The 27,119-nt window shown below is 32.0% G+C and overlaps 2 protein-coding genes across 2 annotated transcripts; one reads left to right on the top strand and one right to left on the bottom strand.

Moving 5' to 3' along the window:
* The first annotated feature begins 2,906 nt into the window (after window positions 1-2,906).
* Window positions 2,907-4,960, top strand: LOC132755856 (uncharacterized). The gene is made up of 2 exons (XM_060746785.1): window positions 2,907-3,016; window positions 4,445-4,960. The coding sequence occupies exons 1-2, from the start codon at window positions 3,013-3,015 to the stop codon at window positions 4,858-4,860; spliced, it is 420 nt and encodes a 139-aa protein (XP_060602768.1). The 5' UTR covers window positions 2,907-3,012; the 3' UTR covers window positions 4,861-4,960.
* An 8,476-nt stretch (window positions 4,961-13,436) lies between these two features.
* LOC132755858 (uncharacterized) lies at window positions 13,437-15,663 on the bottom strand. Its single transcript, XM_060746789.1, has 2 exons — window positions 15,515-15,663; window positions 13,437-14,313 (listed from the first exon to the last, which is right to left on the bottom strand). Exons 1-2 carry the CDS (start codon window positions 15,519-15,521, stop codon window positions 13,907-13,909), a joined length of 414 nt encoding a protein of 137 aa, XP_060602772.1. The 5' UTR covers window positions 15,522-15,663; the 3' UTR covers window positions 13,437-13,906.
* Between the last annotated feature and the right edge of the window lie 11,456 nt (window positions 15,664-27,119).

Genomic DNA, 27,119 nt, shown 5'->3' with positions numbered 1-27,119 from the left:
AAGAAAAAGGCAATTTCTCTTGCATATCATCTTTCAAAACATTAAAAAATGAAGTGTTAAACAACTTTCAATTATGATGCTATATTCAATATATTTGATAAATTATATTTTGTTAAATAATTGTAATTTATAACCATTCATTTCGCCTTTTATGCAAAAATATCCCAAGATATTTTCGAATAAAACAAATTTTCCACAGCTGCAAAAGACCTCTCGCATGCTTCCTTTTAAAGAAGCAAACTTGTAGTTAACAGCTATGGAAAACCAGTAAAGGTAAAATCCACCAATGAGCCAAATAACGTTTATAATAATATCCCTGTATTATATCTAATAATGCTTCTCCAGAATTTAACTTATATCTTCCAGTGCAAACTTTCTAAGGCTCTTATTACAGATTGTATTACTTAACTCCAACTGTTATTCATGTAATTACAATTTAAAGACAAAATATACACTAAATCTTCTTTTCCTGATGATTTTAGCAACTGCATTTATTGGTGTCTCTAACTTTGATTATATGTAGTTACATGTGCATATACTCTATTTCCAATGAATAATCATGTTTTAATTATATTTACTGCTATTACATATATTTACAAGAAAAGCATTGATGCAAAGCCTCAAAGGGCGTCCGTGCAAGAAATATGCAGCAAGTGAAGATGAACTAGTAGACATCTGATGACCAGATATTCTTATAAACCTTTCAATGGTTACTTGGTTTTTACCAATTTATGAATGGGGGGACGAAAGACATTGTTCATCATGAACATTGGTAGGCATGCTAGAGATTAGAATATTATTATTTTTTCCACAGAACTTGAAATTATATCAATATTAACGATAATATCCAAAATATACAGGTTAATAATATCCAAAGTGCAATTAGTTGTTTAAATATGTTTCATTTTCATATTTCATTTCCTGCAAAATTCTCCAGTTTGTTATTAATAACCATAGCGCTACACAAATGACTGTTTCGTTAAACTAAAACTACTTCTATAAATAGATTTTCAGACATTCACAATGTTAAGGTCATCATTCTATTTATAGGTACAGCAAATACACAATAACCCACTGTGTGAACTACAAAATGATTAATAAAAAACCCCGAAGAGCGCGATTAATTGACGGATAAGAGTAATTTCATTTGAATATGATTGCACTGCGAAATTCTCCAGTCCACTATTCATTTTTCGCGACATTTCATTTTTGATATTCAAACACCCTCATACCAATCGGAATGATTGTATTATATGACCGACGGTAAGGCCTAAGAAGTTGCTGCCACCCTTTCACAAAATCTATTTTCATTCCGTAAGGGCGTCGCGTTTCGGCGCGGACTCAAAAACAACAACAACAAAAAAACCAAAACAACAAAAATACAAGTTTTATCGAGATTTTTGACATATTATTTTACCTGTGCTTTTAGGTCTAGTTATTTTTTTATTTATATAATCTGTATAAATAATAATGGAACTATCAAATGTTTCTGCCGAAATATTGTTTTTTGTCTTGACAAATGTCCCATACTTACCAATGCCAAATTTGCATCCTTAGCTATTTCAAATATCAAATAATGATCAAAGTACTAGTAGATATTTATATATTTTATTATACAATAATTGATATTTTATCACTTTTGATTCTTTATTGTTTCTAAAATTCGAGGAATTTAGAGGTATTATAAATGTAAATCGATTAGACTATTAAAGTCATAAACTTTAGGTAAGAACTATGAAGTTGTGTTTTAACGCTTGACAAGTCCACTGTTAGTGAAACAGAGTAGATCCAGTATTATATGTTTTATTTCATTCATTTAGCAATGATTTATCATTAAATAGTATCTTTTTCTTTTATTTATTATTCATCACATAGATCTGTTTATGTTATCAGAAAACAATCACTTAAATTAAAACAACAACATACGAGAAGTGGATCTACTATAATGTTACATGCACTGGTCGGACCCACAATATAAATTAAGCCACGCCCTTAATTTATCAAATATCGTTATTGTTACTGTACGTCTTCTTCATGTTTGGGAGTTTGCGAGTATATACTTGAATGCAACACATACAATTAAAATAAAATATATAAACCATCCTTCGGGTCTTGTTAAGTGCGAGTAAGCCATTCAAATATATTATATAAATGTTTCACTCGGAACGGCTCCCAATCAAAAGAACAAATAACCAAACTGTGGTTCCAGTGGACAATGCACCTGCCAATGTCAATGATGAATTCTAGTGGAATGGTCATATACTACTGGCTGGGACGACGAGGATGTGAACCAGCTAGGGTGTGTGACCCTTGTTATGGTATCAAGAACGATAACTTTTTATGCACTATTTCAAACTGGTATTTTTGTTACTTTCCTTTATTTGTTATATCTAACTTGCTTGTATATGTACCTCTCTGACACCAGCATTTTCTTTTCAGCTCTGTTCATAACAACTTATGTGTAAACATATTCACAAATGAAAAAAATAGAATAGCTATATAATCTTGTTATCACCAATTATACATAACAAGCAAGTACAGAGACCAACTGAAAAACAGACACTCATAAATCAAAATTAATACTATTTGGAAATTGCATTAGTTCTTAAATATTCCATTCCATTAATGGTCTTTATAATAATCATAAAACTAGAATATTGGGATAGGGTGTATTAGAGTAAGTTCTTGGAATATGCATATGTAATAATGTAGGAAGTATTTCGAGACTTTTTCATTCTAACAAATTATTACATATTTCAAATATGTGCAACATACTTGAAATATGTGCAAAAAGTCAATTTAAACAATAAAACATTATTGCCGAAAAAGTTTTAATTGCTGGTGTTATTGAAAAAAGATCTGTTTAAAAGACCCTGTGTTTAACAAATAAATAAACACTTCATGTATGATTCATAAGTTAGACCCGGATGTTTTCGGCGCATGCGCTTTGATCGTTTTAGTTACTCAATAACATAGGATATTGTTAGTGGTTCGTCTCAAGGGACATTAGAAATGAGTATGTATTTGTTTACTTATAATTCTCAGTTATTAAGGCATTGTTTCAACTATGGTTTTAGTTTATCGTTAATTGTTTGAAGTTATATTTTTATAAATTATTTTTTCAAGCTAAAGTCTACAAATTTTAAATGAACAATGTCCTTCACGAAGCTATATTAACGCATGTGTAGGGAAATAAAGCAATTAAATAGTTTGAATAAGGAAAGATAAATTGGCAAAATTCAACTAAAAATTAAAAAAAACAAACTTATGCTTGCTTCTTATCCATTTTCCTTAAACATGTAGTCTAAACAATTACATATAAGGCATGATTATTTTCAAGAAACAATGTTAAAAAAACGTTTTAAATTAAGTGACACATGTTTCAAATTTAGGTTATTAAAAACCTTCATTAAATTCTTTACACAAAAACAAAATACAAAAAAAACAAAACAAAAACGAATTATACCATTTTGTTTGAAAAAAATGACGATTTTATTAGTGTCAGCTACATGTATGTAGAATTAAAGCAACAAATATATTTTCATCAGATGTTTTACTTATTTAAAGTTATTTCATCCTTATCTTGCTTTGAATTGGCATGAAAGAACAATTGTTTTTCAATAAAACAAACAATCAAAAACATGTTTATTGGAACAGTTACATCCCGCATATTTGAATATACAACGGATGAGTTCAAAACTCGTCACATTTATTATAAGAGTATTGTCATATATTAAATTTTATAACTATTTAGATAAAATTTTGAGGATTTGTTAAAAAAGGTAACGAAGATTTAAAATGGATATTTTCATACGTAATCATTTTGGATTGTAACGCTCATATCACAGTAAAAGTCTATATTTCCCAAGTTAGTTTGTTTATATCTTTTTTAGATATAATGATAAAATGGCCAATTTATCAGCAATAAAGTAATATTACTTTATAATTAAGACTCCCATTGTGATATTTGCAATTTTCATGAAATAACACCTCTAAGTTAATTTCAGCAAATGTATTCTTATTCAGGATATTTTGTGTAGAATAATACTTGCAGCTTTATTTTGTACTTTTCGTTTAGGCAATATTTTATTCAAAGACCTTCAACTCCCCTTTACTCTTAACACTATTATGATATTGATATTGAAATATAATAATAATAATAATAATAATAATAATAATAATAATAATAATAATGATAACAATAATAATATAATAATAATAATAATAATAATAATAATAATAAAATATAATAATAATAATAATAATAATAATAATAATAATAATAATAATAATATAATAATAATAATAAAAATAATACTACTACTACTAATAATAATAATAATAATTTCTATTTTATGGTCTCAAGCATAACACTCTGCTGAATAAAAATATGTGTCAATATAAAGAATGTACCTGCATGTATGTTAACATTAATTTTTTTCAGGTATCTTCTTTAACTCCCGATTGCCTCAGACAATTCCAAGTCTAAAAATTGGCGAGCAAATAAAGTTCATTGCTGATGTAAATGAAGGAAAAGCATATAATGAAAAAACCGGAATATTCACTACTAAAGAAGACGGATATTACAAATTTGCATTCACCATCGGGTGTTCGGGAACCAAAGAAAATGTCGCTGCCAATCTGGTGGTGACGAAGAAGACGAAAACACATGATACTATCGTAGCTAGTGCAGCAACAGACATAAGTAGACCATCAGATCCTCTCATATGCTCTCAAGCGAGTAACAGCTCTATTGTCTGGATGGCATCCGGTGACAAAGCAAAAGTAGTAATAAGCCAAAAAGAGGCACAGAAAATAGCTGGCGACGGAGTTTCTACATTTTCTGGTTATAAACTGTAAAGCTGAGGACATTTGCTGTCTCGAAGATAATTGTGACATTCTTATTCTATAAAGCTATAACTTTTTCTTCATAAATAATTTGTCTAATGTAATTTTATTTTATGCTTTTCAGTGGATTACTGATTTATCCGTGAAAATTATATTTGATAATTTCACAGTGAAAATTATCAAAATATAATTTCACTTTTTTCAATGACGAAACTACTTTTTTAAGATTTTCCCCATGAAGTACCTCAATTTTATTTTTGCTGACAATTCTGACAATGTTCAGCTGTTTAAAGAAAAAAGCAAAGCTGAAATTGATAAATAACTTAAATGTTAGAAGTAATAAAAAGAAGAAAACTTACTTCTACTCATTCAAATTCCAATCACCAAATTTCGTCTCTAATTTTTTTTTTTATTTCAATTTTACAGTCTGAAAAATACATTCCTTCCCCATGAAAAACTGCTCTTGATGACATTTGGGCATATTAAAGTATCCTACGAGCAATAACTGCCATATGCTTTATGAAAAATTAAAAAGCATTGACAGCCTTCACTCGAAGAATAAGTAAAACATCCCAGCGTTCTTGAGCAAGCTTCCAAGTTTTCCATTTTCCTAGCTCCTTTTCTGAATGTTTTCACATCTGTAAACACTTATTTTTTGTCTGTTACAATCCTCAATCAAGTTTTCTTTCTTTTAAAAAGGTGTATGACTAACAAATCCAAATTATATCCCTCTGAATCTTACACAATTATTTTCCTCCCATGAAATACACAACTTTAAAAAAAAATGGCTGCCCGTTTACATTTTACAAAGCCAGGTCTAATATAAATTCGCAGTAAGTAACAGAAATATGGATGGATGGTTGGACTTTTCTCCTACAAGAATTGTTTGTTTTTATTATTAAAACAAGCTATCATTCATATTTTTTTAATAAAACGAATAAATATCACCGTCATTTAACGTTGACTGGCGGACTTATTTTTCAGCTCAAGACTTCTTGTTTTTAATGAGAAATTTCGACTAAATGGGGCTCTCAATGGGGGAAACAGATGTTAATATTAACGTTAAAATCATGGAAATTTCGTTTTAACTTGTTTTTAAGCATAAAATAAAAAGAAAATTTGTCTGTTTGTTGTGTAAGATGTAATTTTATTTCATCTCGTGAACTTTAAAAACAGTATTCTCACTCGTGGCTACGCCACTCGTGAGAATACTGTTTTTAAAGCCCACTCGATGAAATAAAATTTCATCTTACACACAAACAAACAAATATCCTCTATATAATTAAAAAAATCATCACGCTTTTGCAAATGTTTGACATTATTAAAAATCAAACAAACAAAACAATGTCATTATTACAATTTTCATTGAATTACATTATCTATGCTCAGCTTATATAATCCAATGTACGATATCACCAAATACTTTTAAATTATCATGGATTAATACTTTATTATGACAATTACATTTTCATGACCCCTTATACGCCCTGGCCTCTTCTTACCAATATAAATGACATGAACATTTAATCCCGTGTTTTTTTGTCATTAACCCCGTAAGTTACAAATATTGCGTTCCTTGATACAGATAGATAGATTGATAGATTCACGCCAGAATTAACAAGAAAATCATTGATGCAAAGCATCAAAGGGCGACGCCAAAAGAATTTGATCCAGATTTGCACCTAAATACTTAACAAAAGATGTGTACTTTATAGCAGTACCATTACATGTGACCTGGAGGCTAGGACCAGTTTAAGTTGAAACTTAAACCAAAAAAGAATAGACTCTGTCTTGCCAAGATGCAAAGACAATTTATAGTCAATTAAGCAATCTTATAAGACTCATGCTATAAGAAAGAATTTCTTCAGATTTATTTTATGAGACACAAGGATTCCTGAGTCATCAGCATATAATCACAGGCACGAGTATCGGACCTGGGAAGAAAAAATATGACCAGATGACCAGATTGATAAAAAAACTGTGTTTATAAAAACCAAAAAAAAAAAAATGTAAATAATGATCCCCTTTAAAAATATACTATCAATTTGAAGTATATTTTTAAAGGGGGTCATTATTTACATTTTATTTTGGTTGTTGACACTTTTAAGATAAACACAGGTTTTTTTTATCAATCTGGCCATATTTTTTCTTCCAAGGTCTGATACTCGTGCCTGTGCATTAAAATAAAAGCTTACTGCTTAGGGTTGAAGACATGTAATTGACATATATTTGACATAAAAAGAGGACCTAAAATGAACATCAGGGGGACAGCATAGGTACTCACAGCAGTAGACTGTAGTAGAATGAGTACCAGCCACATCAACCAGATACTATCAGAGATAAGACTTAAACCATGTAAGAATGTCATTATATATGGCAGATGCTTGAAGTTTCATGAAGAAGAAGAAAAACAACTTCTTCATGTGCAGTATAGTGTGTTCAACTGTATCAAATGCCCTTTGTAGATCTAAAAGTATCATACAATACTGCCTTTGTCCATTTCAAATAATGCAATCTGTTTAAAATGAATCAAACATGTGTCAATTGAAAAAAAACCACTTCTAAACCCTGACTTGAAACTGCCTGACCATGACTCGAACCCATGATTTTCAGAAGACCAACTGAAGCTATCCGGCTGCCTACACATTTTCTCTTTAATAATGAAACAGTTCTAAAACCCAAATATTTCCCCACTATCGATTTGTGTTCGTGAAATTTTTATGTTACAGAGCATAGGAAATTGAACTCATGCTTATATGGATCGCATCAAGGGCACCGGGCAAAAACATGAAAATGCAACAAACAACTTTGTGGTAGATTGTATTTTCATGTTTTCATCTGGCGCCCAGTTACTTTTTGTACTATGTTGGTTTTCATGTGGCACAAATCACCCACTATAAATTTAGTGCACACATTTATTCAAGGGCAAGTAACAATCTACTCTATGTACAGTCTGTTGTCGGGTTGACTCAGGAGACATGGAGGTTGAGACCGGTGTCCCTTCATTACAAATAGATAAGACAGAAGCTGTCCTTTTCAAACTATGCACATGTTAGAAAAAAAAATAGAATAACTATTCAGAATATGATTTTTTGAGACTTTATTAATTATATTGCTTGATCCAAGTTTAAGGACATTTTCAATCAATACATGTTTTATCATTTATACCTTAACTGAAAGTCTCATCCCTTTAATAATAATGACATAACTGTATCTCTTTAAATGCAGAAAAATTATAAGTCTCAACATATCAATATATAGTTCTGGCTTCCAAAACTTTACAAGCCGCTTTTTAACATTTTTGTTTTTCATCAGATGCGGCATTAAAGTTTTGGATTAGACCCGTTACGAAACCTAACCAGAATAACATAGTTTGATTTATTTTTGTTTTTCACTTGCAAATACACTTGACCGATCAATTCTTGTGCATTTTACGGTAAAACAATTATTTAAATATCGTTCTATACCAATTCAAGTAATAAAATATTAATACCGTCATTAAAATTGCCTATTTTACTGTAAAACATCAATTTTCGCCGACTACAGTCGGCCATGACATTCAAGTGCCACGCGAGACCTCGTATGACGTCATTCGCGGGAACAGATTTGAATAGAGTTGTGTACTATATTTAGAACATTTTGGTTGACATGATTTCGATATTTTTATTCAAGATAATGTTTTTATTTATTTTCATAATTTTTTTAGGATTTAATTATGATTTTTTTGGAATATAACAGTCAGCAAATAACCTTTTTCAACATCTTAAAAAAAAGTAATCTATAAAAATATTGGAGGCACATGGGTTCATTAAAGGTCAATCTCGTAATCACGTGGTCAAACATTTTGACAATATGGCGGCCAAGTGCCGAAATTTTTACCTGTCGGAAACTTTTAGGTAGTTTATGTTCCTAATAAGATTTTTATTTGCCCATCCTTGGCTTATCAACAGATTATATATCGTTTTATCAAGGTATGCTTCACTTTATTTCGTGGCATGTTCGATAAATAAATACGAGCGTGTCAGATTCCTGGCACGATTATTGGTGGACTTTCCCTACGGGGTTATCTTCAGCGTTCACGTCATGTCTTATATATAAACGGGTACCAAACTCCTCACAGCGGTTACGTCACGCTTTGCTACTTTAACCACTGCCACCACTGAAATCACGTGATGATAGTTGTATCATGTGACAAAAACATGGCGGCCAGTTTCAGAACGCCAGGGATCCCATATCAAACTGGCAGATTTATAATTACATCCTTACCAGACAAAATAAGTTCAAGACACACAATTTGTTATCACTTTAAAACAAGTGCCGGATCAAATTTTTTGTGCAATCGTTCAATAACTGTTTATATTCTACCATTGTTTACTATGCATACGGTGTCACAGTGAAAATATCTTTCGTTATGTTTACAAAATAATTTTTATACGTATATTTTTTTACTTTCTTGTACATTAACGAAAGAAAACTAAAATGATATAAAGTATTCTATTTTTAAATTAAAAGTGAAAAAAATATATCCGGCTATATTCGACCGAATTTACTTGTGGTGGCAGTGGTTACTGTACAGATCAGGGGAAGTAACCGCTGCGAGGAGTTTGAACGGGTACGCTGAAGACCTTAAGCTAATCTATATACTACTGTCTAAGATATACATGTATGCACATAACATTAATAATTCCCAGTTTATATTAAATAAATATGAAATCCTAACATTTACATTAGCATGCTTTTGATGACCTTACAACTGTGAATTATATACAACAAAAATAGTATTATAAGTAATACCTAAGATAGACAGAAAAGAACAAATAATTTAGTAAACATGAGTTACTTCCCCTTACAATAAAGAAAACCTGAAACCCAAAAGAACACCCTAAACAGCAAAATTATGAAATGCTGCAGGTTCAGTTTTATCAAGCCATGCAAATTAATGGTAAAGTATTCATAAAAAAATAGATGGCCATGTGTCAGCAGTAATTGCAGAAAATCGGATAGCTTTCAGCATCCGGATACTGGTACACTTTGTAAAAACAACCATTCTGCGCAACAGATAAATGTTATAAGGATAAAATCAATAGGATAATCGTTTACAACAGTTCCATTACCTATCCTTATACTCAATTGCAGGTGAACTTTCTTCTTGTAGGAAAATTTTGAAAATGTATAAATGAATGAATCTCAATCTATAGAGCCTCAATCTAGACCACAACGATATTCGAAATCCGGGTTTAAGTATTGTCATTAAAACTAAGGGACAAGCTTAGGCTATCGTCAAAGAAATTTATTTTCTTATAAGTACGATAAAAAATTGAAAAAGTGAAAACATGAGCCCCTCCTTTTCTACTCATTGCTAGGTCAACTACTCACAAATAGTATCATAAACAAAAGCATTTGTTCTTGTTTTTGTAAACCAGGCCAAGCAATGACCATTTCTTAATACAGTGTAGCAACTGGATAGCCAGTCAGCCAATTTGCATAAAACTGTATACCCTAGAAAGTTCCATTGACTGATGTCTACAAGACATGCTTTGATATCCATGCACATTACTGCGCATTCACTTATATTCAGGGGCATGAAATTTCGTGGTTTTATCAAAACGGGCATTTTCTTGGGGGCTTAAATTCGTGGATTTTCATTTTCAAATTAAATGAAAATAAAATGAAAAAATAACCTAATACAAAGTAATCTTACACATAATAATCGTCGCCCATATTTACTGACCGCATGCACATATCTTTACGTGTCACACCGTGCTTGTCAATAAATTTATCTGAGATAAGGGATATGAAAGTTTTCGTTCGCTGGCAAGTAGTACGCAAATGCCTTGTAATTTAACTGTTTTATTAACATTAAAACCGGAAGTATCAATGTAAATTTTAACTAATAAACATTTTAAAATTTACTCTTGATGAGTTCTTAATGGGCTTGCATTATGCGTTATACAAAAATCATTAATATTAGAATATGCTCAGCAAAACGATAAGCACGTGACGCCCTTGCATTTAAAAGCAATTCTTGAAAAATGTATAAATGTGTACATGTATATTTTATAAATTGTGGGTTCAAACCCCGTCAAGGGCACGTCGTTGTTTCCTTGAGCAAGAAACTTTTCACTCATTGCTCAGTACTGGTTTGTTCCAGGAACGGAATTATAAGCTGATAGGTTCCAATACAATCGAACTAAAATAATTTCTGTATAAATCAACTATTTAAAAATAATTGAACTTTGTTCAACTACGTGAGTCTTTATGTAAACAAATATAGCAAGATGCAATCTTTGTATAATGAGTAATGTATTTAGTTGACAACCATTGAACAATACATACTAATATTACGGAAATATGATTTAAACGTCTTTCTGATAATAAGAATCAATTTTTAAATGTCCTATGGGATACATTTACAATCAAATCAATAGGTATGCGTTTTGTATTATTGGTTTTTAAAAACTTACTAAATGATATACAAATAATGTACTTTTGGTCTTTATATCAACAAATTTTCCTTCAATTTTACATGTTAAAAGTGTTTGACAGAAATTGCTGAGAAGTTGCGATTACGGTATTGTAAGACAATACAATATTTCATGTAGTCATCTTTTGCTAAACCATATTTTTTATTTGGGGGTGGGGGGGGGGTCGTGTTAATTAATGGCAATCATGCAAAACCATTGAATTATTTTAAACGTATATTTTGCTGTCCATACTTCTTTCCTCCAAATGTTTTTCATAACTTCGGATATGATGAATTTTAAATTCTCGAAGCGGTGTGTCATAGGTCTCACTTTATTATACTCTCATCTGACATCACGGGAGTTATGACAGTCATTGTCACTTTGCTTCACTTTGGAGGTATCAATTCAATGACTTAAAGTGAAAACTAAATTTTGCATTTGCACATGCGTATGCAGACACGGGTGATTATAACAGTGTACTTTCTGAAGCATATAGATGGATAACAATATACTTCTGGTCTCATTTTATTAAAATATTGTTTATATTTAAAGTTGAAGATAATATATTCAACAGGGATTTTAGATTTTTTTTTTAATCATTATAAAAAATATTAACTCAATTAATTCAATGTAATCACCAGTCAACGTTACGTTTTAAGTTAGTTTAACTTAAAACAAACTGACATAACATTCTAGCAATTTCAAGTACATCTCTAGGCCAACTTAAAAATAGATATAGAAAAGATAACTCAACAAACTGACAAACAGTTCGTTTAATGTAACGAATATGTTTATTCGTTCAAGTATATCGACGAAAGCTAGGCCACAATTCAGCCTTCTTATATTTGTCTTGCTTCTGTATGAATTCTTTCAAAATACGTTATTTTAAGTCTGATTGTATGATGACTAACATTATTGTTTTATCATGATATTACCAAACTTTAAGATGGTTAAGAAATTAAGCAGATAAAGGGTTAACCATGATGATCAATTAATAGATGACTACATGCACTCTGATCTGATCTTTTATTTGAATGACACTATATTTTACCAAAAACACTGACATGTGCTCTTTTATTAACAAATAAGTTGTGGTGAAATTCTTATTGTAATCCGCAAATCTTATAATTAGAATTATACAGGTTAGGGATCTGTGCATTCTGTTTTTTTTCCGGAAAGTCTAAACCTCAAAATCTCAAATTAATTTCACGCATGCACACAAACGAATATATGTGGTTGTGAAAACATGAAATCATCATTCAAGTCATCACTCGTATATATTGGATTAGGGGGTGCTAGGGGCGTAAGGGATGTTGCGTTTTTCATTATCCCTCATGTACTAACTCAATCAAACCGAGTCTACATTTTTCATGTAGTTTTGATGTGATTATTGCTTAAATGCTTCATAAGGATCACCTTTTTCCGGATTTTTTAAAGAAAATGATCGAAAGCTATAATGACTGATATTGTATCTCTGCTGACTCCCTTTATCTTTCACCTTTATCTTTCACCACAAGAACGTTAATGTTTTCATAACTTATCAAGAAGAGTTCAAATGAGCTTGGAAGGTATTTATATGTAAGCTGTTCGAAAGGGCTCCAATCAATTTCTTTTACTGAAACATGAATGTCTGTATGTGAAGTACGATAATTTTCCCTAAGGAATAGAATGCAAAAAGTTAATTGTCATATTGCACCGATTAAAGCGTTCAGTTAAATCATGAATACTAAAAATGAAACAAATACATTCGTTTATTACGAATGAGACTTTTTAAATGGCACAAATCATGCTATTTACTTCACGTGTTTTTTCCTCTTTAAATCAACTCTCAGTGCTCCAGCACAGTCAGCTATTCAATATTTTTTTCTATTTGTGATCATCATTTGAGCCGCGTCACGACACAACCAACATAGTGGGTTTGCGACCAGCATGGATCCAGACTAGCCTGCGCATCCGCACAGTCTGATCAGGATCCATGCTGTTCGCTATCAGTTTCCCTACTTGCGCAGGCTGGTCTGGATCCATGCTGGTCGCAAACCCATTATGTTGGTTTTGTCATGACACGGCTCATTTCATGACATCATACACCGGTATATTTATTTAACATGAAATAAGGACTCAAACTACAGTTTTAAGTGAGTTTTTATTAAGTAAACTGAGAAAGTATTAAAGCATAAAATGATGAATATTTCATTAAAGATAAAGACTATGTATATAACAAGATATCACCGATTAAAAATCAATTGTGATCTTTTAAAAAAATGTAATTGCAGTTTGCAATAAAAGCTATTTAGTTTATTTTTTAAATAATGATTTAAATATATGATAAAGAACACACATTTTTTTTCAGTAAAATGACCAAAGTAAAAAATTGTTTAAAATCATAATGTCACAATGTTAAGTGTCTTTTAATGGCTAACATCACTATGTAAACAGTATGTAGAAAATCCCATGCACACTTATATCTTTATTTGAATATTATCAAGGGAAAGAAAGAATACATGTTAAGCAAAGCACTTTATATCTAAATACAAGTTATAATTTTTCATTAAATTCAGTTAATTAAATCTGAACATGGTTTCTTCTTTTGCAATCTATGCTTCTTTCAGTAGATAACCTGTAAAGGTTGTAAAACCATCTGCAACAATGTTACTGGCATTGTGATGATATCCGACTACTTTAGCTTTTTCTCCTGGTTTCATGAAAACGATCGCTTGATTGCTTCCTTGAGAAACAGCTAATGGTGATGTTTTTGTTGGTACATCTGTAATGGCATGTGCTATCGGGATGCTATCTTTTTGTAAAGAAACTGCAGCAGGTGTATATGAATCACTGGTAGCAACTGCAAAGGAGAAGTGGTACCATCCGGCAAGTCTAGCCACAAACGTACCAGTTTTGTTGTCATACAAGGCTCCATCGTTTACGTCAGCTTCAAATAAAATTGTTTCGCCATTTTTAAGCTGTGGCAAGGCGGTGGCTAACTTGCAGTTAAAGATGGGGCCTGGAAAAGAATAAGAAATATAAACTAAAACAATTCATAATTTATTTGTACAAATTCATGTGAATTTCCTTACGTGAAAGCATTGCGATTAATGTTTCAACAACACGGTCCAGTGTCCATCCATCCATCAATTTATCCAGCGAGGAACCGAATTTACATGAGACATGCATTCAATACCCACGGAGAGCGATGATAATGTTTTTTCTTTTTATACTTTTTCTTCCCTTTGTACATTTAGATCATGTTTTGCTTTTTCATTCATTTTTAGATCTTTATATAAAAACACAAATGTATCTGCAGTTTTTTATATTCTTTTCCCCTGGAAATGAGTGAAAATAGGATGGCTCACAACTTAAAATGATTATCCTTTAAAATATGCAAAAACAATTATTACTAAAGAAATAACAAATGAGCCGCGTCATGACAAAACCAACATAGTGCGTTTGCGACCAGCATGGATCCAGACCAGCCTGCGCATCCGCGCAGTCTGATCAGGATCCATGCTGTTCGCATACCAACTCTATTTCAAGTAGAGAAACTGATCGCAAAAAGCATGGATCCTGATCAGATTGCGCGGATAGATGACAAAATATAAAAGGTTTATTGAAAGCACCTTTTTTATTTTGACAGAAAAGACAGTCAATGATTTTTTTTTCAAATATGCTTTTTTCGTTTTGTTTGTTATTATTCCAAAAATATCGTACAATGCAATTTCTACAGTAAAAATTAAGATGAAATAAATATAATTCTTCTTCATCTGATGAAAACATAGTAGAAGTTACTTTTGTTGATCTATAACTGGTACAAATGTTTATCTTAAATCATATACATTTTTCAACATGGTAAACTGTTATCATTTTTGTATTTTTTAAAAAGAATATTAAAAAAAAAGTTTTGTAATATAAAGTTTTAAATGACTTTTTGAACACCGTCAATTACACATGCCAGTATGACAGAACACTTGATTACTTTTTACATTGTACCATATTTACTTTTAGCAAAGTTTAAACTTATCATATTAATCTCAGGAATGCACCGCATTTTTATTTTTTGATAACGTTTACTATCTGTTTTTCATGTTTGCAGTCAAATAAACAACAATTTAACCGATATATTTGTTCTTTACACGTTAGTTTAATATTGAATGAAAATGATACACTCAAAAAGAATTATAAAATTTAACAAATAGAACTTTACTTACCAGCCATTGTGAATTCAATGCACGTCTTTGCAGGTAAATTGCTCTTGCTGTCCCTTTTATTACGGTTATGATCGCCTGTTACGCCCTCTCAACCAATTCACTTAGCGTTGCGATGCGGATATGCACCAATAAGAGAGTGGCTTGATAAGACCTTTAGGTTTATGCTAAACATGTTGTGGTTTTATGTTTTATGCAATATGAAATTTGACAAACATGTTAATGTGAGTGACTAGTGCTCCGTTAAAATACAATTCAGTAAATCGCTTATTACATCTTGTAATAAAATGCATGTTTATGTAAAATAATGTAACATTGCAACATTAAGTAAGCCTGCTCAAATAATGTTCAATTTGTTCGAATGTGAACACATGCACGACATTTTAAATTTGTTTGTGAGTTGTTGTTTTTTTCTTAACAGAAATCAATAAACATTATATAGAGTGGACTGATTTTGAAAATTGGCCCTCTATAAGATGCTAGAGGTATTTTGTAGTACAATTGGTATCTTGGTGTGTTTTACCTATTTAAGGTATGCTGAATCCGATAAAGGCGGATACCAAACTGAAAAACTTGATCTTGACCATTTAAAGTGACCACTAAAATGGCCGCCAAATTTCTTTATCATAAATGGATGATATATCAAATAAAACTTTTAAAGAAAGGAAAAGCCTGAAATTTGTCACAAAGCATGTTAGGTAAAAACAAATTAGACACCAAAACAGAATTTAAAAAAAAGCTAATCCAATATGGCCGAAAAAAATCCAAGATGGCGGACATTTTCTTAAGGCCAATATAGGAACCGACAAAAATTTCTTCATCATAAATGAATGATATATCAAATAAAACTTTTAAAGATAGGAAGAGCCTGGAATTTGTCACAAAGCATGTTTAGGTAAAAACAAATTAGACACCAAAAACAGAATTAAAAAAAACCCAATCCAATATGGCCGAAAAATCCAAAATGGCGGACATTTTTCTATAGGCAAATATAGTAGTAATATAGAAATAATATTAAAGATATTACTGAATATTTGAAGGCATTTAAACATAAGAGACTAGATTGTAAGCGATAAGAATTCTAGAAAGTCCCTACTCCTTTGAACCATCACTATATTTAGGGTTAACTACACTCTTCCCTACCCTTTCTGCTAAATATAGAGCGTTCGAGTATTTTATCTGACACTTTATGCAAGCATATAGAGGGGCTACTCAGATTCCTACATATATTTGTACAGCACTATATGCCAGTATTTCTGGCAACAAGGTTTTTAAACTTGACTAACCACATGAGAAATTTCTAGATAGTTTACTCTTACTCCTCAGAGCTGCCCAATGCAATTCACTCAATGCGATATTGAAATTCAGGAAATATTTAGTAGGATGATTAATATTGTGATTAGAAATTTAAAACTAATAACACTCATATAACAGCTTAGATTAAATTTTGCTTCACTTAAGGGTTTCTTATAACTGTCAAACAACCCTATCCTCCCATGCATGCACTGGTTTCCAAGTCAGATGTCAGTGAATGAGGCTTCGCCTTGAGACTAATGTATCAAAATACACATCTACATGTCTACCAGCTGAACTGCATGAGCATTAAGAGGATAATATTTTGATCCCAGTTAAAATGCCCTATCCAGCGACAATCAAGCTCAACCAATAACAAGTACAATTATAATTAACGAAATGGTATTGGATTTATCAATGTTAAGCGTGAGTTTTATAATGTCAAACAGTCAGTCAGACTGTCTAAATCTTATAACGCCCGACTTTTCTTATAAAGGGTGTGTTTTTTCATAATGGCTGAGTTTTCTCACAGGTGGCAGTATCAGTGTTTGGACACCCCACCCCTATCTGCCCCTGGACCCCTACTACAACCCTGAAAAAAAAAATCAACACTCTAAGGCTTACTATAAGGTACCAAATACGAAACCACCGATGAAATTATATAAAAACAATTTTCCACTATCAAAATTATAGTTATAGAAAGGTAAAAAGCCTACTATATGTTCATTTGCCAAACAATGTGGAACACGGGAAATCGTCGTTTCGGCGACTGAGGCGCATTCCGAAGGCATTTTGCTGCATCATTCATTTACATTAATAAAAAGAACTTGAATTCCACAGATTACTTAATTCAAGTCTAACGAATATCAATATTCTATCGATTTTTCCTATTTCACGGTAATTTTTGACTTGTCGTTGCCATTTTGGATTCTGATACCTGTGTGTTATACGCGATCTGATTGGACGTCCAATTTGGCTCGTCCAATCAGATCGCGTATTTCAACCCAAGTATCAGACTGCAAAATGGCTACGACAATTAAAAAAAATACCTTGAAACAGAAAAAATCGGAATGATAGTGATATTCGTTGGACTTTAATTAGATAAGCTGTGGAATTCTAGTTCTTTTTATTGATGTTAATGAATGATGCAGCGAAATCCTGCCGGAATGCACCTCAGTCGCCGAAACGACAATTTCCCGTGTTCCACATTGTTTGGCAAATGAACATATAGTAGGCTTTTCACCTTTCTATAACTATAATTTTGATAGTGGAAATTTTTTTTATGTAATTTCATCGGTGGTTTTGTATTTGGTACCTTATAGTAAGCCTTAGAGTGTTGAATTTTTTTCAGGGTTGTAGAAGGGGTCCAGGGGCAGATAGGGGTGGGGTGTTCAAACACTGATACTGCCACCTGTTAGTTTTCTATCCATAATATCATGGTGAAAAAATGTATCAGCTCTGAATTGGAAGTGCTAATGCGCCCAATAATACACAGTTAATTAATAATGCATATTATAAAACTCATATTGAATCAAAACCTCCGAACTCTTGGCCAGACTAAGAAAAAAAATGTTTTTTGGTTGGCAGCAACATTTATCGCCCTGTGACTTTGTCATAGAATGAGATGTCATAGTTATGACTTCAAATTCTGCTAAATGCTCATTTTATTTTCATCACAAGAAAGCCTATACCACGCATTTATGAATAATTAACATTAAAATAGCCATTATATTATGCAAACGTTTTGGCTTTCTTTTTAAAAAAAACAAACACTAACTTGTACTTGAAGCCGACACAAAGTAGGTGACGACAAAGTGTTCTACTGTAATGTCAGCCAAACAGATAAACAACAATATGCACATTCAGGCTAAAATTGCCCAAGAGTTTTGTAATTGTAACATTTTAACACATTACTACTGCTACATGAAATTGTATGTACATACGTAAAAAAGTTTGCTTTGTATTACCTAACTTATGTGATACATTCATTTTATTACAAGTAAAAGTATTTGAATACTAATCTGAATATTTCATATTTGCATAAGTTTTGTTATCCAAATATTTTCCAAATTTGTTAATAAAACACAAAATAGCTAGGTCTTTGCAATTTTAAAATGAAACAATAGAAAGTAATCAGGAGTTAAAATAATTGCCCATGTAAAAATAATGTTATTCTGTCAATCCCTGAAGAAATAATTGTGACTTAATCACTTACTTTTTAAAGTACTTTGCCCAATGTCTGATTATGGCTACTGCAACCCATAAGACGTGTAAAATTTGAGTATTTTGTTTCTAAAGGTAATGATCCACTTGATATACATATATAATTCAGACACCGCTTTTCTTGCAGTTATCCTTTCTCCCAACATTACTTAATGGTCAGAGGCTGAGCCACTCTCTTCACCCACCATTACTCACTGTGACATAGCCCTTCCTATAGCTACCATAACCACCACTATCATTAAACTTAAGTCCCCAAGACACTCAGCATGAACGGTAACATTATTTAATCTAAGAGCGAGCTCCCAAACAAAGTTGTAGGAGAGTTATCAGAAGACTGGTGTGACCGTATGATTGCTTCTCAGTTCTTACCACCACTACTCCACCACTACTCCCTCCCTAACCATCGTACATTTTCTGCATTTACTCCTAAAAATATGGGCAAATAGTCCTGTTGGTATTTACAGACCAATGAGTTAGCTTCACTAATGTTAATTTTAAGCCACCCGTAATAGTACAGTTGCGTTTGCCATTAAATTTCCAAAGCTCAAATTACTGATAGTCTTGACCAACCTAGGTTCAAAGTCAAATGAGATCATGGCATGATACGCTCATAGCCTTATTGTTTTGCAGTGGAATCCATAAAAAAACCCTAAAATCAAAAGAAATTTTCTTAAAAAGCCACTGGTTTACATTACCTTATACCTATTAAGGCTAGAGCTTACAATTTGGCACGAAACATCACGTAGTGGCCTTATGCTAAGCTTGTTCAAATAATATCTTTAGAGTCAAAATTGGTTGCGCCTAAAGGGACCGCAGATTATCCTTATGGGTTTATAGTAAATTCTTGAAAAATAGTCTCCTCTGAAGCCATATACTTGTAGGTTAGAGCATGAAGCATTCTCCAGTGGGACTCTATCAATCTCGTACAAAAATAGCTCTGGCTAGATCGTACTAGCAGATAGCTGGAATCATTGTGAAATAAACAATTACCAAGATTGTTTAAATCATAATCCTGGAGCTGTCTCAAGGTGTTGGGTTTACTTAATAATTGATTGTATATTTAAAGTAGAATATTTAAAATCATTTTCTTTGCATGAGCTTAGAATTTAGGCATGAAACATTTTTATGAAGTTAGCCCAGGGGTCAAAATTGGCCATTTCGCGGTGGCCATGGATTTTCCTTACATGTATGAAGCAAAAACTTCAAAAATCATCTGTTTTATTGGTTCACTTTGAGATGAGTTGATGTATTTGACATAAAGGTTCAATGGGCTCAGTGTTCTTCTTTGTATATTTATGTGTGTGTCGATTTGCTAGTATGGGCGTCATGATAAGGCGTAAATGTTTTATATTCTATGAAACACAGTATCTTTCATCTCGTTTTTAAAAAGGAAAAGAAGAGAAGAAAAAGTGAGGTCTTGTAGCAAAAACTTCTAAAAACAAATAGGAAAATCATTAAAATACTTATACACAGATATTATAATTTGTGCGTCAGCTCTAATTCCGAAATTCTTGATTGACAAAAAATACTCAATTTTCTTTTTATTCTTAAATCATCAGAATTAAGTAGGTCCGTTAATGTAAATATATTTGAAGGTTTTCAAGTCTTATCGTTTACCTCATACAGGCGTGTTTTGACGGCTTTTTGTCCCCCTCTTGAGGCCCCAAACAGTTAAAAATGCCAAATTTAGGCACCAAACACTGTTTTTTCGTATGAGAAAGGTTGTTAAAAAAGTGATCACTTTTTGGGCGCCGACCCCATCAAAATGATACATCAGGGGGTTGCCAGATGGAGGATGTACCCCCTTCTGTTGGGGGGGGGATTGAAGGGGGCGGCAGTCCCCCTCATCGCCAAATTTTTTTGGACATATGACAGGCGATCGCATGGTAACGTGCAACCAAAGCTTAAAAGCCTTTACTCTATCTCAATGCATTGAGAAGTTGCAGCACTTTGAAATCAGTTTTGATGAAAAAAACAAAAACAATGCAAAATAGTAATTTTTCGCAATTTTTTAGACGTGCCCCCGTTACTATGATAACAGAAAATTTAAGATTGAGCATTCTGTTACAGAGATTATGATCAAGTCAACATTCATGGCAAGTTTCATCAGTATTGAAGCATTGAAGGTTAAAGATAAATCTTTTATATACTAGTAACAAGATTCATGGCACATTCTAAACGAAAATGAAGTCGTCTTCAAGTACATTACAAAAATTATATATTCTGTTATATAAAGGAGAACATGTAGGTTTCGTCAACCTTCCCCATGAAACAGTTTTTTATTTGTATACGTGCGCTTATGTGTGCTTTTGTGCGTACGTGAGCGTTTGATCTCTTTACGATTGGCTAAAGCACTCTGTCACTCTTCCTCCCTGTCTAGTCATTTTGGCCACTCCCCTCGGCTCCTGTCAGGACATAAACAGCTTGTTCGCATGTAGAAGTTTTGGTAGTTGTTCATTTTTACCTTCGCAAATTTTTTAATTTTCTGCCGATGCCTGTGGATCTTCACGAACTTGCACATACCAAGGGGACGAGAGAGCCATGATATTACGTACGTTGTCATGCATGTTTATTTTTTCCAGGTGTAAAATAAGTTTTTATTTTGTGTTTCTTCAACAGCGTTATAACCATCATTAAAATTCATACCGTTAGGGCATATTATTTTTGCAATTTTCTATTGATTTAATCCAAGACAAAGGTTCATTTGTGCAAAAACTATTAATGAAATTTGTATTTTGACAAAGTTTGATATTAAGACCTTATGATATTTGTACATTTATTCTTAATCATCATATCTCATGTTTATTTTATTACTGCTGATCAAAAAATGCTATTGCATTTGTCGAAGATCTACAGTAGCAGGTGTGATTAACCTTTTTGGCTATTACTTCACACTTGTTAATGATATCCACTTAAGGCAATGACTTCAGGCATTTTTTTGCGCAAATCACTCAGTCAATTTTGCTCGCCCATATGGTATGAAAAGATATGGCTGTCTTACATTGTTAATTTTCAAAGGATATAACCGTTTGGATAAATATATGAAACCATGCCGCTAGTGTATGAAAAACCAAGGTAGCTTGAGACGTCTTATATATATATATATATATATCAATACATGATATCAGAGCAGCCATATGTGGAACCTGATATTCTTATATGAATCAAAATTATCATTATATTTATTCATTTTTACAATATATGAAACCATTCAATCAATGTATGGAACCAAAGTAGAAATATATAAGATGATTATCACATTATATGATACCAACCATGGAACTAAATAAGCCATATATTGAAACAGGAATTCTTATATAGAACCAAATGATCAATATAGTGATTCATTTTTACAACATATGAAACCATTTTATCGATGTATTGAACCAAAGTAGCAATATATAAGTTGATTTTCTCAATATCTGATACCAGTTCTTATATATATGGTACCTAAGTAGCAATGTATGGAACCATATGTCCTTAAATGAAACCGAATTATCAATAACTTTATACATTTTTTTCTATATATAGAACCATTTTATAAATATATGGAACCGAAAAAAGCAATATATTAGTTGTTAATTATTAATACCAGTTATTCAATATTTGGTATCAAAGTAGCCATATATGGAACTGAAGTCCGAATTTTGAGAGCAGCCATTGGTAACAAGAACTGTCGAAGGACTAGCGTGCTTCACTTTTCTCAGCCCTTGGTGACATGTTGCACATTTTCTAAATAACACAATAATTGAATTTTAGGTCATATTCATCATGACTTAAAATACTCATGGCAGATGGAACAATATATATGTATGTAAAGTTTAAAATCGTAATCGAAGCTTCTATTTAAAATATAAGTTCATCCCGACTTTCACCTTTGATAAAAATGAGCATGGCCAGTAGGACACATCAAAGTTTATCTACTCACAAAGTTTAAAATTAAACAGTCAAGGCATTGGTTTTATGAAAAAAAAATCATGTTTGTTATAACAGAATCCAGTGACCTTGACCTTTGACTTGTTGACCTTAAAACAGGCTACTTCGGTTCTATATAATGAAAAAATGCTATCATATAATGTAAGAATCAAGTAATATACTGCTACTTTGGTTCCATATATTGATAAAATGGTTTCATATACTGTAAATATTCATATATTTCATGTAAAAATAAATCAATATATTGACAATTCGATTTCATACAAGGACATCTGGTTCAATATATGGCTACTTTGGTACTATATATTGAATAATTTGTAACATATAATGTGATAACCAACTTATATATTGCTACTTCGGCTCCATACATTGATTAAATGGTTTCATATATTGTAAAATGAATTTATAAATTGATAATTTGGTTTTTTCATATGAGGATATCTGGTTCCATATATGGCTTCAAACCCACACACATCTCAAAAATGATTTTTATGATGAAATATGCTAAAAACAGCGGCAAAAATATCAGAAAACAATATGTATTAATTGTTTATAAATCAGTAAATATTAACGAGTATTGATATGCTCATTATATATGATATTGCTTATTCATTTGTAAGCTGCGATTGCAATTTACAACGTTTTAATATTTTATTTCATTGTATTATAATTTAATTCTTAACATTCAGAATTCAGGATATCTTAGTCAAGAAAAAAATCACATCCTATTATAAATTTCCTGTAAAAACCACATCCTGTTGTAAAATCGGATACGATCACAAAAACAAGACAGTCATCATTTTTTTAATCTCAAACTGAGAGGCGGAAAGATAATCATATTCATGCTGGCAGGAGACAGCTATTTGATTAAGACAGCGCGTGTCTTTTTTTTGTTTTTTTGCAGACAAATAGAATTTGAGTAGAAATATAGTTAGAGAGTTTTAAATAAATGATTAATTCAACCACAATAGAAAACATGAATAGAATCCGATCCTAGCAATATCTTTATTTTACTTTACTTAAAGTTAACACACACAGAATCGGATAATTGTTTATTTCCAATTCAACATATAAACAACAGTCTGGTTAAGACTTAAACTGCATTGACCTGCAGATAAATATAGTAAAACACATTATAATATAATACAATGATGGACATTGAATAATAAAGTTATTTAACGATCAACATATTGTAACATATAGTAATTACATATTTTTATTTCAATATCAAAATGCAACTTTCTAGCAATTAAATACTCCTATTACTTGTAATAAGGTATTTTCAGCAATTAAACGTATTAAAAGTAATAAATCATCTTGCCCAAACGATATTTATAAAACGAATATTTTATCTCTTCTGCAGATATAATTACTCGTTGGGTGGGCATATTACAGCTTTATTCAATAAGATGTTTGTTTCTGGTCTCTTATCCGTAATTTAATCACAAGGTTTTATAGTGTCAGTGCATAAATCAAAGTGCTGAAATCACTGATGGGAGGGGGCGCGATTTCCATATGTGAGTGTATAACATATAAATCAGTGTACTTACTATATTTATTCCAAGAGTACTAATGAATGTACTAACAATTATCAATAAGCATGTAACACAATTTGCCAAAATGTTCATCAGAACTACATAAATAACAGATTTTTGCTATGTCAAAAAAGTGTTTGCAAAGGAACCAAATTAATATTTCCAAAGCAGTTTAAAATGATGGTGTCATAATGTTTAAGTTATCATACTAGTGGTCTGTAACCTATAACCTCGTGTTTGGCGGGCAGCTGAATAAAAGATATTTCTGGCGATTCTGGTTTGATTTGAGAGTTAAAACTTGTAGCAATACTGAGCTGACATTTAGCCTTGTAGACGGTACAAGAAAACATTTATAAACTTTTCCCGTTTAAAAAGTTACGTACGTTGTCCGTAAGTAGAGTAGTATTCGGATAGCAAAATATTTCGGACAGCGGAAGGATAATTTTGAGGCAGGGAAGTTACACGAAGGGAAAATGGAAGCGAAGGATTATGTTGACCAGATTATGTTAGATTGTCAGACATTAACATCCTCTCAGCCATTACCTCGAATGGAAAAATGCTTAAGCAGTAGGAAGAAGAGTAAAGCAGGTGCTATACAAGATAGTAACATTAATGTAAGTGGTAGTATAGAAGGAGTAATGAGTGAAGCTCGCAGAGCTTTGTATGGGCAAACACCACGCAAACAAAGTGAGCAAACGTTTGACAATAGTGATTGTAAATTTAACCTCATTCTGTCCAAGTTTGACTGTTTGGCAACAGAATTGAAAACTGTAGCTAAGAATGTAACTGATAGAATAGACAGATTAGAGATAGAGCTTGAGAAAAGACTCACTGATAAGATGTCACAGATTATTGATAAGCGTGTCACCAAAGAGATGAAACATGTGAACAAGTGTGTGGAAGAGAGATTTGACACTCTGAAGGCTGATGTTACAAATGACTTAGATTCACTTAATGGTAAGATAGAGTCCTTGTGTGATGCCGTCCAAAGTGTGCGAGATGATGATCCTATTAACAAAAGGGCATTGAATGCTATATTCCGTAATCTTCCGGAGACTGTGAATGAACGACTTGAGAATAAAGTGAATAATATTATAAAGGATCAATTGAAAATGAGTGACATTAAAGTGACTTCAGTGCAGCGTATCCCTAACTATAATTCCGATTCTCAAACGCCTGGAGTCGTGGTAGCAAAATTTAACAGTGAAAGTGAGCGGAACAAAGTATTACAAATAAAGGGAAAACTTCAGAAAACAGTATAGTATATAAAGTCAAAGGATGAACGACGTGAATCCAGTAATTTACCGCGCAATGTTGAATGCCGTGAATAGGGAAGTCGTCTTACTATCAGAGGAAACCGAGTTATTAGTGCTAATAGAAATTTTTCTAGCTATTGATGAGTCACAAACTCGGAATAATAATACCCTATCAAAACAGGCACACAAACTCAGACAACATACCAATCAAGCAGGCAATAGCCAATTACCTTCGAATAGTGCTTCACAGGGTAACGCGGTTTTAGTCATCGCGGTCGGGGAACTGGGGTCAGCAAGGTCGTGGAAAAGCAACAGAGGACAAGGACATGGAGGTCAAAGGGGTCCAAGTCAAGGATATAGAGGGCAGGACGTGGAGGAAGAAGATAGGTGACTTCTGGTTTCTGGAATGTAAATGGGTGGAGTACCGTTAAAGACAGTGACAATTTTATTCTAAGAAGAGAATGTGTTCAGTTTTTAAACGTTGACATTTTAGGTATTGCTGAGACTCATTTGTGTAATAATGATATTATTGAATTACCAGGGTTTGTTTGGTTTGGTAATAATCGTAAATCATTACATATCAATGCAAGGTCGGGCTCAGGGGGCGTTGGATTTTTAATTAAAAAGGAAATGTTGGATTTTCATGATATAAAAATTATTGATAGCAGTTTTGAAGGCATATTATGGTTCAAATTTTCAGATAAACTTTCAAGGTTAAAATCTTACACATGTGTATGCTATCTGACACCTAATAACTCTTCTAGACAAATTGATGTTAATAATTTTTATGATACCCTATTATCTAGTATATATGTATATCAAAATGATTGTCCATTATATATTTGTGGAGACTTTAATAGTCGTATTGGAGACAATTATGATTTTATTATTGGGGTTGACGATTTGCCAGATGGAAATATTGTTGATTTTTCTTGTAACGCTTATGGTGACAAGTTATTAGATTTCTTGATAGATAGTAACATGTGTTTATTGAATGGTCGAAATTATATAAAGAATGATTTTACATCAATATCTGCTAAAGGATGTGCTGTTGTTGATTATTGTATAGTCGCTCATTATAGTTTGAACCATTTTAAAGATTTCACAGTTATAAGAAGTACTGAAATTATTTCTAGCATTCAGGTAAATACTGGCGTTTTACCTGTATCCATACCAGACCACTCTATTTTAACTTGGATGTTTTTTGATAATAATAATGAAAATTTATACACTCGGTATTCAGAACCTGTATGTGAAGCTGTTAGTTTTGATAAGTTTGATTTAAAAAATATACCAGATACTTTTTTGAACACTCATGATGTAGTTTCTTCACTTCATGATACAGTTTTTAAACTTGAACAAAGT

This window comes from Ruditapes philippinarum, unplaced genomic scaffold, assembly GCF_026571515.1.
Source record: "Ruditapes philippinarum isolate M1 unplaced genomic scaffold, ASM2657151v2 ctg992_1_1_1_1, whole genome shotgun sequence".
Taxonomy (NCBI): domain Eukaryota; kingdom Metazoa; phylum Mollusca; class Bivalvia; order Venerida; family Veneridae; genus Ruditapes; species Ruditapes philippinarum.
Note: the sequence above shows the minus strand (reverse complement) of the source record. Positions and strands in the feature narration are given on the sequence as shown.